General features: G+C 48.2%; 1 protein-coding gene and 1 pseudogene across 1 annotated transcript in view; one reads left to right on the forward strand and one right to left on the reverse strand.

Moving 5' to 3' along the window:
- The window catches only part of SLC12A8 (solute carrier family 12 member 8), a 149,792-nt gene that overhangs the window by 83,071 nt on the left and 53,409 nt on the right, over window positions 1–13,312 (forward strand). Inside the window, exon 6 of the mRNA XM_027585025.2 lies at window positions 5,464–5,577. Coding sequence (XP_027440826.1) covers window positions 5,464–5,577 — 114 coding nt within the window. The remainder of the gene's footprint in view (window positions 1–5,463; window positions 5,578–13,312) is intronic.
- LOC113917316 lies at window positions 1,790–3,261 on the reverse strand (annotated as a pseudogene).

A 13,312-nucleotide genomic window follows, 5' to 3' on the forward strand; every position in this document is an offset into this window, starting at 1 on the left:
GGCTCTCTCTGCTCCGAGCTCTGCAAGCCTCCTCCGGTCATACAGCCCTAGGTGCGTGTGGCATGCCACAGGGGAGGCCCCCTGTCAGCCTCCTGCAGAAGGAGAGGGGGGGATGCCGTGAGCTCTGTGGGTGTCTCCTGGGCTTGATGAGGACCTGTGTTGCATGCTTTGGCACCCCCCCCCCCCCGAGATGTCCCCAGAAGAGTTTGTCCCACACGTCACAGGCCTGCCCAGGACCAAGGCCGGCCCCCTCTGTGGGGGAGGGCAGTGCCAGGGACCTGGGGACTGGCCTCCTGGAAGAGAGGCAGTGGCCGTAATATAGGCAGGTCCGGCTGTGTGACTTCGGACACGATTCTTCACCTTCCTGAGGCCGGTGTCCTTCCCTCTGATCTTGCAGCGTAGCTATGAGGATCAAGGATGACATTGTAAAGGACTTAGTGCCCAGGAACAGGCGCATAGGAGGTGCTCAATAAAGGGCCGCTCATCGTTATGTTCGGAAGAGAGGTTGCCCTGTGATGTCCTTGGGGAGCCTGCACAGTCCTGCACACAGAGAAACTCCTCGTGGCCTCGCAAGGACAGCCGTATGACACACTGTCGGCTGCTGTCCGTCCACTGCGAGGCCGGGCCTGGTGGCAGGCAGGGCAGGGGACGCCGTCGGGGTATGCCGGGCTGGCACAAGTCTCGGGTGCAGGGGCAGCACCTAGCGTGGGAGTCCTGAACCTCGGGGCGCATGCCCCTCCAAGAGGCTTCAGAGGCCTGGAAACCCCAAATGATGTGCAAAATGTGCTATCTGTGGGGACAGCTTTCATCGGATTCTCCAATGGGGCCATAACTACAAAACTTAAGAACCTTTGTTCTGGATGTCAGCATGTCTGGCATGAAGACCCACTGTAAGAGGCTATGGCAGGTGCCCTGGATGTGTGCAGCTGACCTCACCCTATGCCTCAGCCTGCAAGTCCAAGCCCATCAGGGACATTGGTGCCTGACCTGGGCATGCACCCTGCCATAAGCTCAAGGTTCAGCTGGACCCGGTTTGGGGTGTGGGAGAGACCAGGGCCCAAGGAGTTGGGGTGAGGACCAGAAGGGCCAAGCCTCACTGGGGGCTGGCTGAGGCCTGGGGACCTGAGGTGGTGGGGGTTTTTAGGGGGTGGAAGTCATAAGGGCCTGGGAAGGCCAAGAGCAGAGGAAATGAAGAAGTCCACCATGCCAGCCTCCAGAGCTCCTTCTCATTCACTGGAAAGTGGCACATAGGAGGGGTGGGCCCTACGCTCTGTCCCTGCCTGAGTGGGCTGGCCAAAAAGTCATCAAATGATCTCTCTAGGTCTTGAATTCTAGTAGGAGGGTGATCGTTGCAGGATCTTACCTCAGAGCCTTATGCAGAGACCTTGGGCTGTGTCTCATGGAGATGAGGCTGTGGGTGCTCTCTCTCCATTTCTTTTCTTTTTTCTGTTTCTTTGGGTTCTTATTTTATCTGCCCTATCTTACTTAGGTTTTCCTCATAAATCACTTAAATCATTTTGAGAAACAGGTAGAATATAGATGGAAAGAAAAAAATAAAAGAAACTTGTTTACAGAACAGTGATCTAGAGAAGGTAGGCTTTCAGTCCTGGGATGTTCTGTTTGTTTTTCTTTTCTTTTCTTTTTTTTTTTTTTTTTTGCCAAAATAAGATTTTATTTTGAAAGTCATTTGAAGGACAGTAAGGAAGGAGACCTAAGACTCAGCAGATGTAGATTCTGATGCGCATTCTTTGCAGCCCCCACGGTGGTCTTTGTCAGGCCAACAAGTTGCTTTCTTTCTTTGGTGATCCCGTGTTTAGCTTCCTGGAGAAGAGATCTTTTCCCATAAGCCACCTTCATTCTTTTTGTAGAGCAGAGCCTTGTTTCCAGGAAACAGTGCGCTGGTGGGAGATGGGTGTTTTTTTAAAAACATCAAGGTAGACCTAATATGTTCCACAAAGTGGGGCGGCTCAGCCAGAGGCGAAGTGGAAAGGTTCTCTAGTATTTGCTTATCATCTTGCTGCAGCCAGCAATCCACATGTGGAAAGGGCATCCAGGAATACGGTCCTATATGCAGTTGCTCTGTCTTTGCGTCGTAAATACTAATCATTGGTCCTCCTGTTAAAGCTCGGGCAGCACGGAGCTCCTCCTCTGGACCCCGATCTGGGAAGGATGCTTGGTAAATCTCTGCCGTCTTAATGTTGACAATGATGCCATGAATCACTGGAAAGTGGTTTTCGTTTTCTTCCCGGTCATTTAATTCTGTCACACACAGTGTCACTAAGTGAATGTCCTCTGCTTGTCTGTCAAATTCACTGAGAAGCTGATGAGTAAGTTTTTGTGACAACTGCCTGTCGTCACTGAAGCCTCCTACGAGGTGCACTTCCAGCCTTCCACACTGAGCGTGGTCAGAGAAGGCTTTTATGGAGCTCACGATCAAGGGGACCTCCGCTCTGGTGTCGGTTCCATCACAGTGGGTCAAGCAGGTGGCCCCGTTACCTGTGTGCCTCAGGACCACAATGTGACAAGTGGTGGCATCATCAGAACCCAGAATGGAGATGGAACCATCTCAGACTGACCTCTGAGAAGTCTGGCTCTTTCCTCCAGAGGCGGGTGGGCTTGCACCACATCCCCGGCAGACTGTGGCAGCCACACTCGCCGCCCTCGACAAGCAGCGGTATTGCGGAGGCGGCCGCCCGGGCAGGCCCAGGGAGGCCCTGTTTGTTTTTCTAAAAGATGTTATTTTGTGTTGGTAAGTCGATTCTGCTTGTGAAAGACAATGTGGAAAATTTGTAAAAAGAAAAAAAGAAAGGAGAAATTGCTCATAATTGCATTATATAGACATCCATAGTATGTTTCCTTCTTTCCCTGCATGTATAAATTAAAATTTTTTGGTATTTGTACTAGAAATGGTGTCCCGTTTTCTTGCTTCATGTGTGTCATACATAATGTGGACAATTTTCTGTGGTATTAAAAATCCTTTGTAAACATTTAAAATACCTCGGTCTCCCAGAGTTAAAAATGTAGACTCCCCATTTTACATCATTATAAATAAAGCATTGACGATGTTTTTGTCCATAAAGTTCTTTTCGAAGTTAAGATGATTTCCTTGGGAAAGATTCAGAAGCACAGCTGAAGGAGAGGGCCGGCCGGGCAGTGTGTCAGTGTGCGCATGTGCTGGGCGAGGCGTGGGGCTGCATTTGCAGAGAGAGAGAGAGGGGACGAGGCAGGCCTCCTGACAGCTGCCCCCCCACCCCCCGCCATGAGATCCAAGTGACTTAGGCTGTCAACCTGTGGATCTTGTTGGTGGGGTGGACAGAGAGAAAAGTTTTCCCAGTGACTCATCCATGGGACCTGGGCAAAGCCCTCAGGCCTGGTGACCGAATACCCACCTCTGTCAGAGCTGCCGTGGGGACCGCCGAGGTCAGTGGAGCCCAGTGAAGCCTGTCCAGCGTGCCCACAGCCCTGCGTTCAGATGTGCTTTCAGACCTGCACATCATCCCAGCTTGGCCGAACTCTGCTCCAAGGCAGGCTGGGCTGGGTTTTCATCTCAGAAAGGCCAGTCAGTGGGATCAGCCAGCAGATAAACTAAAGTTAACTCAGCCATTATTGCTTTTTGTTAATGAGGGGAAGACCAGCTGTGAAGATGCCAAACCTTTCAGAAATGTTGCCCAGTACTTGGGATTTAATATCTTAGGGCAAATTCCGTGTTTGGGCAGAAGAAAGCACTTGACAGTGATTTTAAGTCCTGACTGGACTCCCCAGGGTCCCTTGTGCTTCACTGAGCTTTCATTTTCTAATTTTTTTACACAATATTTTTCCTATTAAGTTATGAATCTTGGAAGCTGTGAAAAGCGCTGGCAATTCATTGGACTCATGAGTGAGCAGGACTCATCCACTCTTTTGTGGATGGAAGCTCAGGGGGAGCTAAGCCCCGAGGTAGGTGGAGGACAGTTGGGCAGGAAATCCTGTCACCACAGCTCTAGGGGTTGGCTGGAGTGATGGCCAGATGCCCATCCTATGTGGTTGTGGGGGTTTCGGGAAAGGGAGCAGGGTTGGCTTCTCTTAGATACAGTTAACAGGAACAAGCCAATTCCTTCTCAGAGATCAGATTCAAAAGCAGCGGCTGGATAGCCTCTCCTGGGTGTTCCCGAGCCTAGAACACTTGACTTGGATCTTCAACTTCCACAGCCCATTGACATGTCCACAGATGCTATTCAAAGTGACCTCCTTTGACAAAGAAGTAAAGTAGGCTTGAAACCACCTGAAACATTTTATTGAAGTCAGTGTACAAATGTTTAAAATGCTTTGAAGAAATCGGATCTGAGATGTTCCTGCTATAAAGTAGCCTATGAACAAGTCAAATGGAAAGCATGGATGTGCCCATTACCAAGATCTAAGAGAAAGATTCTTCTTAATGTGACCTGTGTTTGCAACCGACCTCTTGTGTACCAAGCACAGCACTTGACTCTGGGGGACAGAGCTATGTAAGCCTGGATTTCTTGCCCTGAGGAGTCTAGTTGGGGAAAGACCTAATATGGCCAGTCACAGTACTGAAAGCACTTAGAAGGAATTGATACGGATTCAGGAGTTGAGGTAAAAACCAAAGGAAGCAGCATTTGAGATGGGCTTGAAAAGTAAGCATGGCGTTGATGCTTAGAGACGTGGGAGAAGGGTCTGGAAGGCAGGAAACACAGGGATGGGTATTACTGGTGTTCTTGGGGAGAATCATCTGCGTGACTGCTGGGCAGAGAAAAGCAGAGGATGAGCAGGAAGCGGTGGGTACGGTGCCCGGTTGTCGCGGGCTTTGATTCTCCTCTTAAGGAGTTTGGCCTATGTTCTGCAGCTAAGAGGGACCCATGGAAAGGTGTTTGAACAGGGAAAGTAGCTTAATTTTTAAATTAAAGGAAAATACATAAATACATGCTCAGTGAAAGATTTCAGCTGTCAAGAAAAAAGAAGAAAAGAAAGAAAAACAGAAAAGAAAAAAAAAGAAAATGCTCCCCTTCCCGGAAGTAACTACTGTTCTCCTTCAAGTAATTTCATCTACGTGTCTCTAGAGATACAGATACACGAAGTCAAGCCCTAGAAGTGGTAAGGACGATTCTGTCAGACTTCCTCCTCTCTCTCTCACACACATGCCCCTATATTACAATATTTAAATTTACATAAGATAGGTCTGTAATCCAGGGGAGCCTGCAAGCTATATCTTATTACTCGGCTCATTTTTTTTAACTTCTTTTTTTTTAGATTTTATTTATTTATTTGAGAGAGAGAGAGCTCTCGCACAGGCACACATGCATGAGCTGGGGGGGGCAGAGGCGGTGGGAGAGGGAGAAGCAGAGAAGCAGACCCCTCCCCGCTCCCCCGTGCTGAGCAGGGAGCCCGAGGTGGGGCTCGATCCCAGGACCCCGGGATCACTACCTGATCACTTGGCTCATTTTGCTCTGCTTTGTGTTATTTCAGAGCTCGGTTTTGTGGGCTATTCACCGGAACTGCTACGGAACAACACTCTGCCAGATTACAGCCCCGGGGAATCTTTTTTCACTGTCTTTGGGGTATTCTTCCCGGCGGCTACAGGTATAGTAATTTGGGTTCTTTCCCACTCCCACATGAGGGGTACAGATTGCTTGGTTTCTGAAGCTCCATACCTATGTACTGAAACCTGTTGGCCTCGTTAATAGAGACACATTCCTCTTTAGGGCTGAACAGGATGGATTCCTCAGCAGGACAAGCTACCCCTTCCACCCCAGACCCAGTGTAAAGTTGGTCCCCTTGTCTCTACCCCAACCTGTGTGTCTTCTCCCAGGGGACAGAGAGATGCTACTGTCTTCTCACTGTACTGGGTGTGGGTGAGACCAAGGACCCGCGGGCAATGAATGACTACTCTTACCCCACCTTCCCCATTTTCTGGCTCTCCAGTGGCCAGGGAGGAACGTTCCAAAGCTGAGGTCCCTCTAGGACTCCTGTCTTAGGCTTTGGGCCCTGGCCTGGAAGGTAGTAAGCTAACGTGTTAACCAAATATCTATAAGAAATAACCATTTGCTAGTGACTGGGCTTGTCCCAGAGCACAGACTCAGAGAAGCATTTTACTCTTGATCACGCAGTGTCGATACCCTGGAGTGTGGCTGATTTTATCTCCTTTTCTGCCTGCCCTCCTCCGTCTGCTTACATGTGGCTATTTCCTTGCTCATTATCCTCTCCTCAAATAGGATGGGGATAGAAAAAGAGGAGAAGCTACTAGAATGTTGAAAATTTAAAAGGCTGTCCATGCTAAGTGTTGGCAAGGATGTGGAGAAACTGGAACTCTCGTACACTGCTGATAGGAAAGTAAAATGGTACAACCATTGTGGAAAACAGTAGGATGATTTCTTAAAAATTGAACAGTCTATGGCCATACCACCCTAAATGTGTCTGTTCTTGGAAGCTAAGCAGGGCTGTGCCAGATTAGTATTTGGATGGGAGCTGCCTAGGAACACCAGGTGAAGTAGGCTTAAGAGAAAAAAATTAAATATACGCCCAGCCATTCCCACTGCTTGTTATCTACTGCAGAGAAATGAAAACCTGTGTTCCTATAGACCTGTGCATGAATGTTCAAAGCAGCTTAATTTGTAATCCTCTCAAACTGGAAACAACTCAAATATTCGTCAACAGGCAAATAGATAAACAAATTAGGATATAGCCATGCCATATAAAACTACTCAACAATAAAAAGGAATGAGCTATTGATAGGTGCAACAATATAGATGGTCACAAAATAACGATGTTTCATGAAAGAAGTCAGACAAAAAAGAGTACCTTTTAAAAAGGGTAAAACTGTGTAAAACTCCACGTATATAAAATTCTAGAAAATGCAAACTATGGTAACAGAAAGCAGATCAGTGGATGGGGAATAGGGGTGAGGGGGGCAGGAGGGAGGGACAAGGAAATTTCAGGGCATGAAACTCTATTCCTGACGATGGTGATAGGCACAGGTATATTCATATGTGAAAACATTACAGATTCTTATACTTTTTTTTTAAAAGATTTTTTTTATTTATTTGAGAGAGAGAATGAGAGAGAAAGCACATGAGATGGGGGGAGGGTCAGAGGGAGAAGCAGACTCCCCGCTGAGCAGGGAGCCCGATGTGGGACTCGATCCCAGGACTCCAGGATCATGACCTGAGCCGAAGGCAGTTGCCCAACCAACTGAGCCACCCAGGTGCCCCAGATTCTTATACTTTAAACATGTGCCGCTTATCGTATGATACCTACCCCTCAGGAAAGCTGTGCAGCTGAAGAAAATGAACAACATTCATCACCGTTAACCAGCTTTCCTGACTTCCTCTCCTGCCTCTAGCGGTGGCGAGTTTTCACTCCTCTTCACTGCCAAACACCAGGGCTTTGTCTGTGCTCCTGTGTCTCCATTTCCTGCCTCCTGTTCAACTTGTCCACCCTCTTCTTTTGGAAGTTCAAACCGGCCTCACCACTGAAATGGCTCTGTCCAGTCTTCCGCGGCTGCCATGCTACTCAGTTCGGTGAGCATCTCTAACTTCTCAGTGCCTTCAGATGGGCCCCATCCACTTCCTCCTTCTTTTCTCTTGCCTTCCATGATGCAGCGCCCTCCTTGTCTGCTTCCTGCCCCTCTGACTCGCCTTTGGAGGTACGTCCTCTTCTGCCTGCCCAATAAACGTGGGGGTTTTCAGGCTGTGCCTCGGCCCTCCTCTCTTCTCTCTCTACTGTGTCCCTTAGAATCTCATCCATGCCTACTGTTCAGTGGCCACTCACAATGCCGATGACTCTCAGACTCATGACTCCAGCCAAGACTTCTCTAAGCTTCATACCATATACTCGGTTGCTTACATGACATCATCTCTTGGGCATCTCAGACCCAACATGTTCAGAACGAAGCCCATCCCACCCACCCACCCATCCTCCAACTGGTTCTTCTCCTTTGCTCCTGATCTCAGGAAAGGGCACCTCCATCTGGACAATGGCTCATGCCAGGAGTGGGGACTTATTCATGATAACGTCCTCTTTCTTACCAGTGCCCTCCAAGTCCTGTCAATTTTTCCTCCTAAAGGAGGTTCTTCTTCACTTCCTACTTTTCTCCACCTCTGCCACCTGACCACTCTGGTCCAAGCCTTATCTCTCCCGGGCCACAGAAGTGAGTTTGGAGCCAGGCCTCAGTAGTGGCAGGTAGAATTTCGGTCCACAGATCCAGATGTGCCTGAAGTAGCACATCCCTTTCATTCTTATTGAAGTGCAAAGGGTTAGTTTCTGACTCTAAGCCTTCATTCTGCCAGGATGACTGAAAACTGATGTCAGTCGTTCATCATGCCTCCACCATGCCCTGCCATTTTGTTCCAGGGTCTTAGGGTCTTACCAAGTCCCAAGGCATGTCTGGCTTTTCATCACTGTACACAGAGCCAGACTCTCTTATTGTCCTGTCTGCATATCCCTTTAGGTATGTGCTCTCTGCCGCTTCTGAACCACTTCTGAGGACCAGAAATCTGAACCCGGGGGCCCTGTGCTTAGAGTCTATGCACTTCCCAGGCCCTCCTTTTTAGGGTTGTATGGGGTCCCTGCCAGTGCTGGCAAGGAGTGGGCCCCAGGTCCACACTGCTCCCGATCCTGTGCGACCTTCCCTCCCTGCCTCCAGCTCCAGGGACAATCTTCTGTAACAGTATGGCGGACACTCCCATCCAGGGCCAGCCTTATGGGAACAAGCCTATGCATTCACATTGGGTCCCATGCTTAGAAGGGCCCAGTGCTTGGTTTACTGATTTACGGTTGCTAAAGTTCTTAGTAATTTTTGAACAAGGGATCTTGTATTCTTATTTGCACTGGACCCTGCAAACTATGTACCAAAGTCTATTCTTGTCCCCCCATGCTTTCCCACCCATTTTGTGGCTTCTTTTCTGCCTCCTTGATTCTCTAAAATCTCCTAAGTGCTCAGGCTTTTGAGAAACAGACCCCAAAACAGAGTCCTGGCGAATTCTGCTTCCTCCTGCCTTGTATCTCCCTGAAGGCAATACAGTAGAGGTCAAATTCCTCTTGAATGGACAGAAAAGGCAAGGGGGAAAACAAATAGAGGGAATTTTTTAAAAAAGCTAACATTTGAAAATATTGTCCCGCCCTCCCTCCCACACATAGGTGGAACACACATTCAAGAGGCTTCCCACCTGAGCGTTTCCTTGGGCCTGGCAATGAGTCCTAAGGCCAGGTCAAGAAACCCTGGGCCCAGATGCCGGTAGGGCAGTCACACCTTGTTGGGGCGGGGGGGGGGGGCGGTGGTCCTCCTTGGCTGGCAGTACTCCAGGGGGCACTCCTAGGAGGTTGTGTCAGTACTGTGACCCTGCTGGGCCCCCTCCACACTGCTCCATGGTTCCCCTCCTTTGCCTCTCCAGGCCCAGTATCTTAGGAATCTTAGAGGGGATGCCTGGTCTGAGAGGGGCCAGAGAGTGGTGGGCCCCGCTTCAGTATTTTTCCGTCCAGCAAGGAATTAGCAGCCTGAGGTTTGAAGAGCCACACAGTAGCCCCGAGTCTGAGCGGGACTCACATTTGAGATCAGCAAGTTCAGCAGCTCTCGACTTTTTGTCTTTTTAACCTATATTCATTTTTGATAATGATACTAAAATCCTCACCTACACTAGAAATTCTGATATGGCCCGCCTGGACCAGAGAAGGGTGGATTTGTCCTTCCTTTGCGATAGATTGCTACCTAATAATATTAGTCAAGTTTTATATTCTATAGCTTAAATTATGAAAATCTTATTTTATAAAATTCCAAATATAAAATTATAATATCGACGAAACTGTCTACACAAGCTTTCTTTTTTTTACCCCACCCCTGTTAGGAGATACGCTTCCCAGTCCTCCCAGCACCCCTTGGCCCAACCAGGTTGAGAATCACCGATCCTTTATGTGACCAACTGGGGAAGGAGGAGCACAGAGAGACTTATGAAGGATTGCTCAAGGTTACCCAGCTAATTAGTGACTGGCCTTGGGCCACCATTCTGCTGTGGAGCATTGCCTCCCTGGCTCTCTCTCTGTTTGCCAGGGGCCCCAATGTAAACACAGTAGGCAGGACGAACAATTTGTATCACTTGGCTTTCCCCTGGCAGATGTTCTGTTAAGCTATGAAAAGCATGGATGATTGGCAGTTTCCATGGTGATGGATTTGCCAGGGATTAGCTCTGAGTGAGTCATGGCCCGGGCTCCCTCCAACACCATCCTCTTCTGGAACAAGAGAACCTCCAGGCTGTGGAGAGGGGAGAGGAGTTTGGAAGAACAAACACAAGTCCCCCCAACTCTGTGTCCCCACCTCCAGTCAGAGACATATTATTTTAGTTACTTAGATATTTTATCTCGAGGGCAGGACAGTTCTTGTAAGGATCAGTTGAAAACTGGGTTTCAGTGGCTTCTCTGGCTTTATGAAGCCTATCCCTCTGTCCTCCTCCCTGCAGTCGGCCACACCCTGTGGAAGTGGCTACAGGGTGGGGCTGGGGCCTTGGAGCAGATTCTGCATTTGCTTTGTTTCTTAAAGTGCTTTCCTTCTCCAAGCTACACTGCCCAACTTGCCCTGAAAAACCAACCTCGGTGCCCACAGGATTCTCTCTCTCCCTCTGTTTCTCTCTGTCTCTCTCTATCTCTGTCACGCATACAAACACACACACGCGTGCACGCACACACGCGCGCGCACACACGCACACATGCGCGCACACACACACACACACACGGCCACTCCAGGGATCAGGGACCACAATACAGGGAAGAACTAGGAGATGGAAATTCACTGAGAATGGGGTTCCCAGGTTTAAGGAGGAGAGAGCCTCAACTAAGGTCAGGCTGAAGCTGGGGTTCACCCCACTGCATTCTTATGAGCAGGAACAAGAGAAAAGGAAGCTTTATAATTATTATACGTGTCTGTTTTTATAATTCTACTTATAGAATTAACTTATAATTTCATCAAAATTATTATAAATATCTATACTAATCATTAGTATTACAACAGCCTACTATGCGTGGCGCTGTGCTGAACACTTTTACACTCGGTCTCTCACTTAGACCTCACCACACAGCCCCACTGCTCCAATGAGGCGCAGACTTAGCATGACAGTAATGAAGCCCAGGCTTCGGGGTCCCTCCCTTTCGGGAGCTCCTGCTAAAGCCCTGTTCTTAATTTCATATTCATAAGTCTGTATTGTTTTTAGAGTGTCAGACCCCAGAGAACTTAGATCCTTCCATGGGTTCGGTTATTATTCCATTTTACAGATGAGGGAACAACAACACAGAGAGGTCAGCCGGACAGTAAGTGGTGAACCCCACTGCTTCCCATTACTTTGGAGAGGATGCTGGAAGGGAGAATGCACAGGCGTGTGGAGCTGCCAGCAAGGCCAGCGAGGCTTGCTTGAATCCTGGCGTTTCAGTGTTCAGTGAGACACCATGTGTCTCAGCAGAGTCTCTAAGGCATGGAGAGGGTGGGGCCTGACAAGTTCTGCCTCCAAGAATAGAGCCAAGAGGAGAGGAAAGCTTCCTGCGGGAACTGCCAAACAAACCAGCCAATAAGCCAGGTGTGCGGAAGGAGTGGGTTTGGGAATCAGGCGGAAGGTAAGGAGGGACGGCCAGGGTCCTTAGGAACCCAAGGGATTTCCAAGTGAGGAGGGGAGCCCGTCTTTCCTGAGTGGACATTTATTCTGCACCTAGTAGGTGCCAGGCACCGTTCATCCTAACTTTACAACAGCCCTGCCAGGTAAAGCGTCTGATCCCCGTTTGCAGATGAGGAGCCCGAGGCTCAGAGCCACACTGCCTCCAAACAGTAGCAGACTGCTTCCTTCAGCACAAAAGGCAACAGACAAGGTGTGGGAACTTTAGTGCATGGATATTCTGCCTTCATGATAAGGAAAAAGAATAAACCCATGAACTTCAAAGAAGAGAGAAAATAAGCAACAGAGAAACAATTAAGCTAGAGCTGGAGGAGAAAATTAAAGGTTTCTAAGGACACAGATGTGGATTGAAAAGCTCCCAGGAGGAAGCTTGGGAGTTCCTTGAGAAAGAATAAGTAGTCCTTTAATGAACAACTAACAGAAACCAAAAAGCCTAGAAAAACCAGTAGGCTTTTTTACCCCCTTTCTAATTCTCATTTTCAGCAAAAAAAGAGGAAAATAGGGTAGGAAGTGGGATTGTGATGATACGCAGCAAATGAAGGCTTTGATCTGTGTGAGCGGGGGTTGACTGGGGGCAGAAGGACACGGCCACAGTCTCGCAAAATGTTGTAAGCAAGTGGTTACTCGACATTGATACTGGTTCTTTTAACCGCGGGCATATTGTTGAGATATAGAGGGGATGAGTTTCTCTCCTGGCCATCTATGCCTGTTGTTAGGTCAGACCTTGGCGATGTGGCACCAGGCCCAAACCCCTGTTCACCTGGTGCCACCCACCCAAACTGGAGGCATAATATCAGCGCCCTGGAGACTATGGGTGGCGCTGGAAGTTTAGCCTCATAAGCCTAAGCTGGCAAGGTGCTGGTCGACACCCTGTTACATATATATACAAGCTGAGACAATAAGCATCTGCTAAAAGGCTGCGGAACTAGGGTAGAAGACCAAGTCAGAAGGCTTAACCATATGAAGGAAGCTGTTTACCGAAGTCACATGGTAACAATGCACAGACTATATTGTCATCCTGATGCAGAGAGAAATGTGGTTTCGGGTAAAGCAATTAACTGCTTCCTGGAACTGGAAGTTTAAGACCTACGAGGAAGGGAAATACCCTGGAGAGGCACAGACTAGTGATTTGGAACTGGTGATGAAAGTACCTGCGGGTAAACCAGTGTGTAGTGCTGATCATAACTGATAAATTCAGCCTTCTCATGGTGGAGTAACCCCAAATGAATCATACAGTTACTCTGTTTTAAAAGGAAATCCGAGAAAAGTATGGGTGTTAGAAACCAAGAAACTCTGTGACATAGTGGAAAGAACACTGATTTGAGATCAGGAGACTTGAAGATAGTGCTGCCATTGGCGTGAAAGTTGGGCAAAATCACTTCTTTTTGGGCCTCATTTTCCTCATCTGTAAAATAAGAGGTTGGAGTAGATGACCTCTAGGACACCCTCCAGCTTTAAGAATTGTTATTCTGAGTAGCCATTTTAAGCGATTTTAGGAAGCCTCCCAAGACAAGCATAAAATACTAATTATAAAATGGACACAGTGTTTCCCAAACTGTGTTCCCTTAAACACTAGTAATGAATAAAGTTTTTTATTTAAAAAAAAAGTGTAATATTGTTAAATAAGTTTTGGGAAACACTGTGTGTTACATTTCTCTTCTTAGAGG

This window comes from Zalophus californianus, chromosome 1, assembly GCF_009762305.2.
Source record: "Zalophus californianus isolate mZalCal1 chromosome 1, mZalCal1.pri.v2, whole genome shotgun sequence".
Taxonomy (NCBI): Eukaryota; Metazoa; Chordata; class Mammalia; order Carnivora; family Otariidae; genus Zalophus; species Zalophus californianus.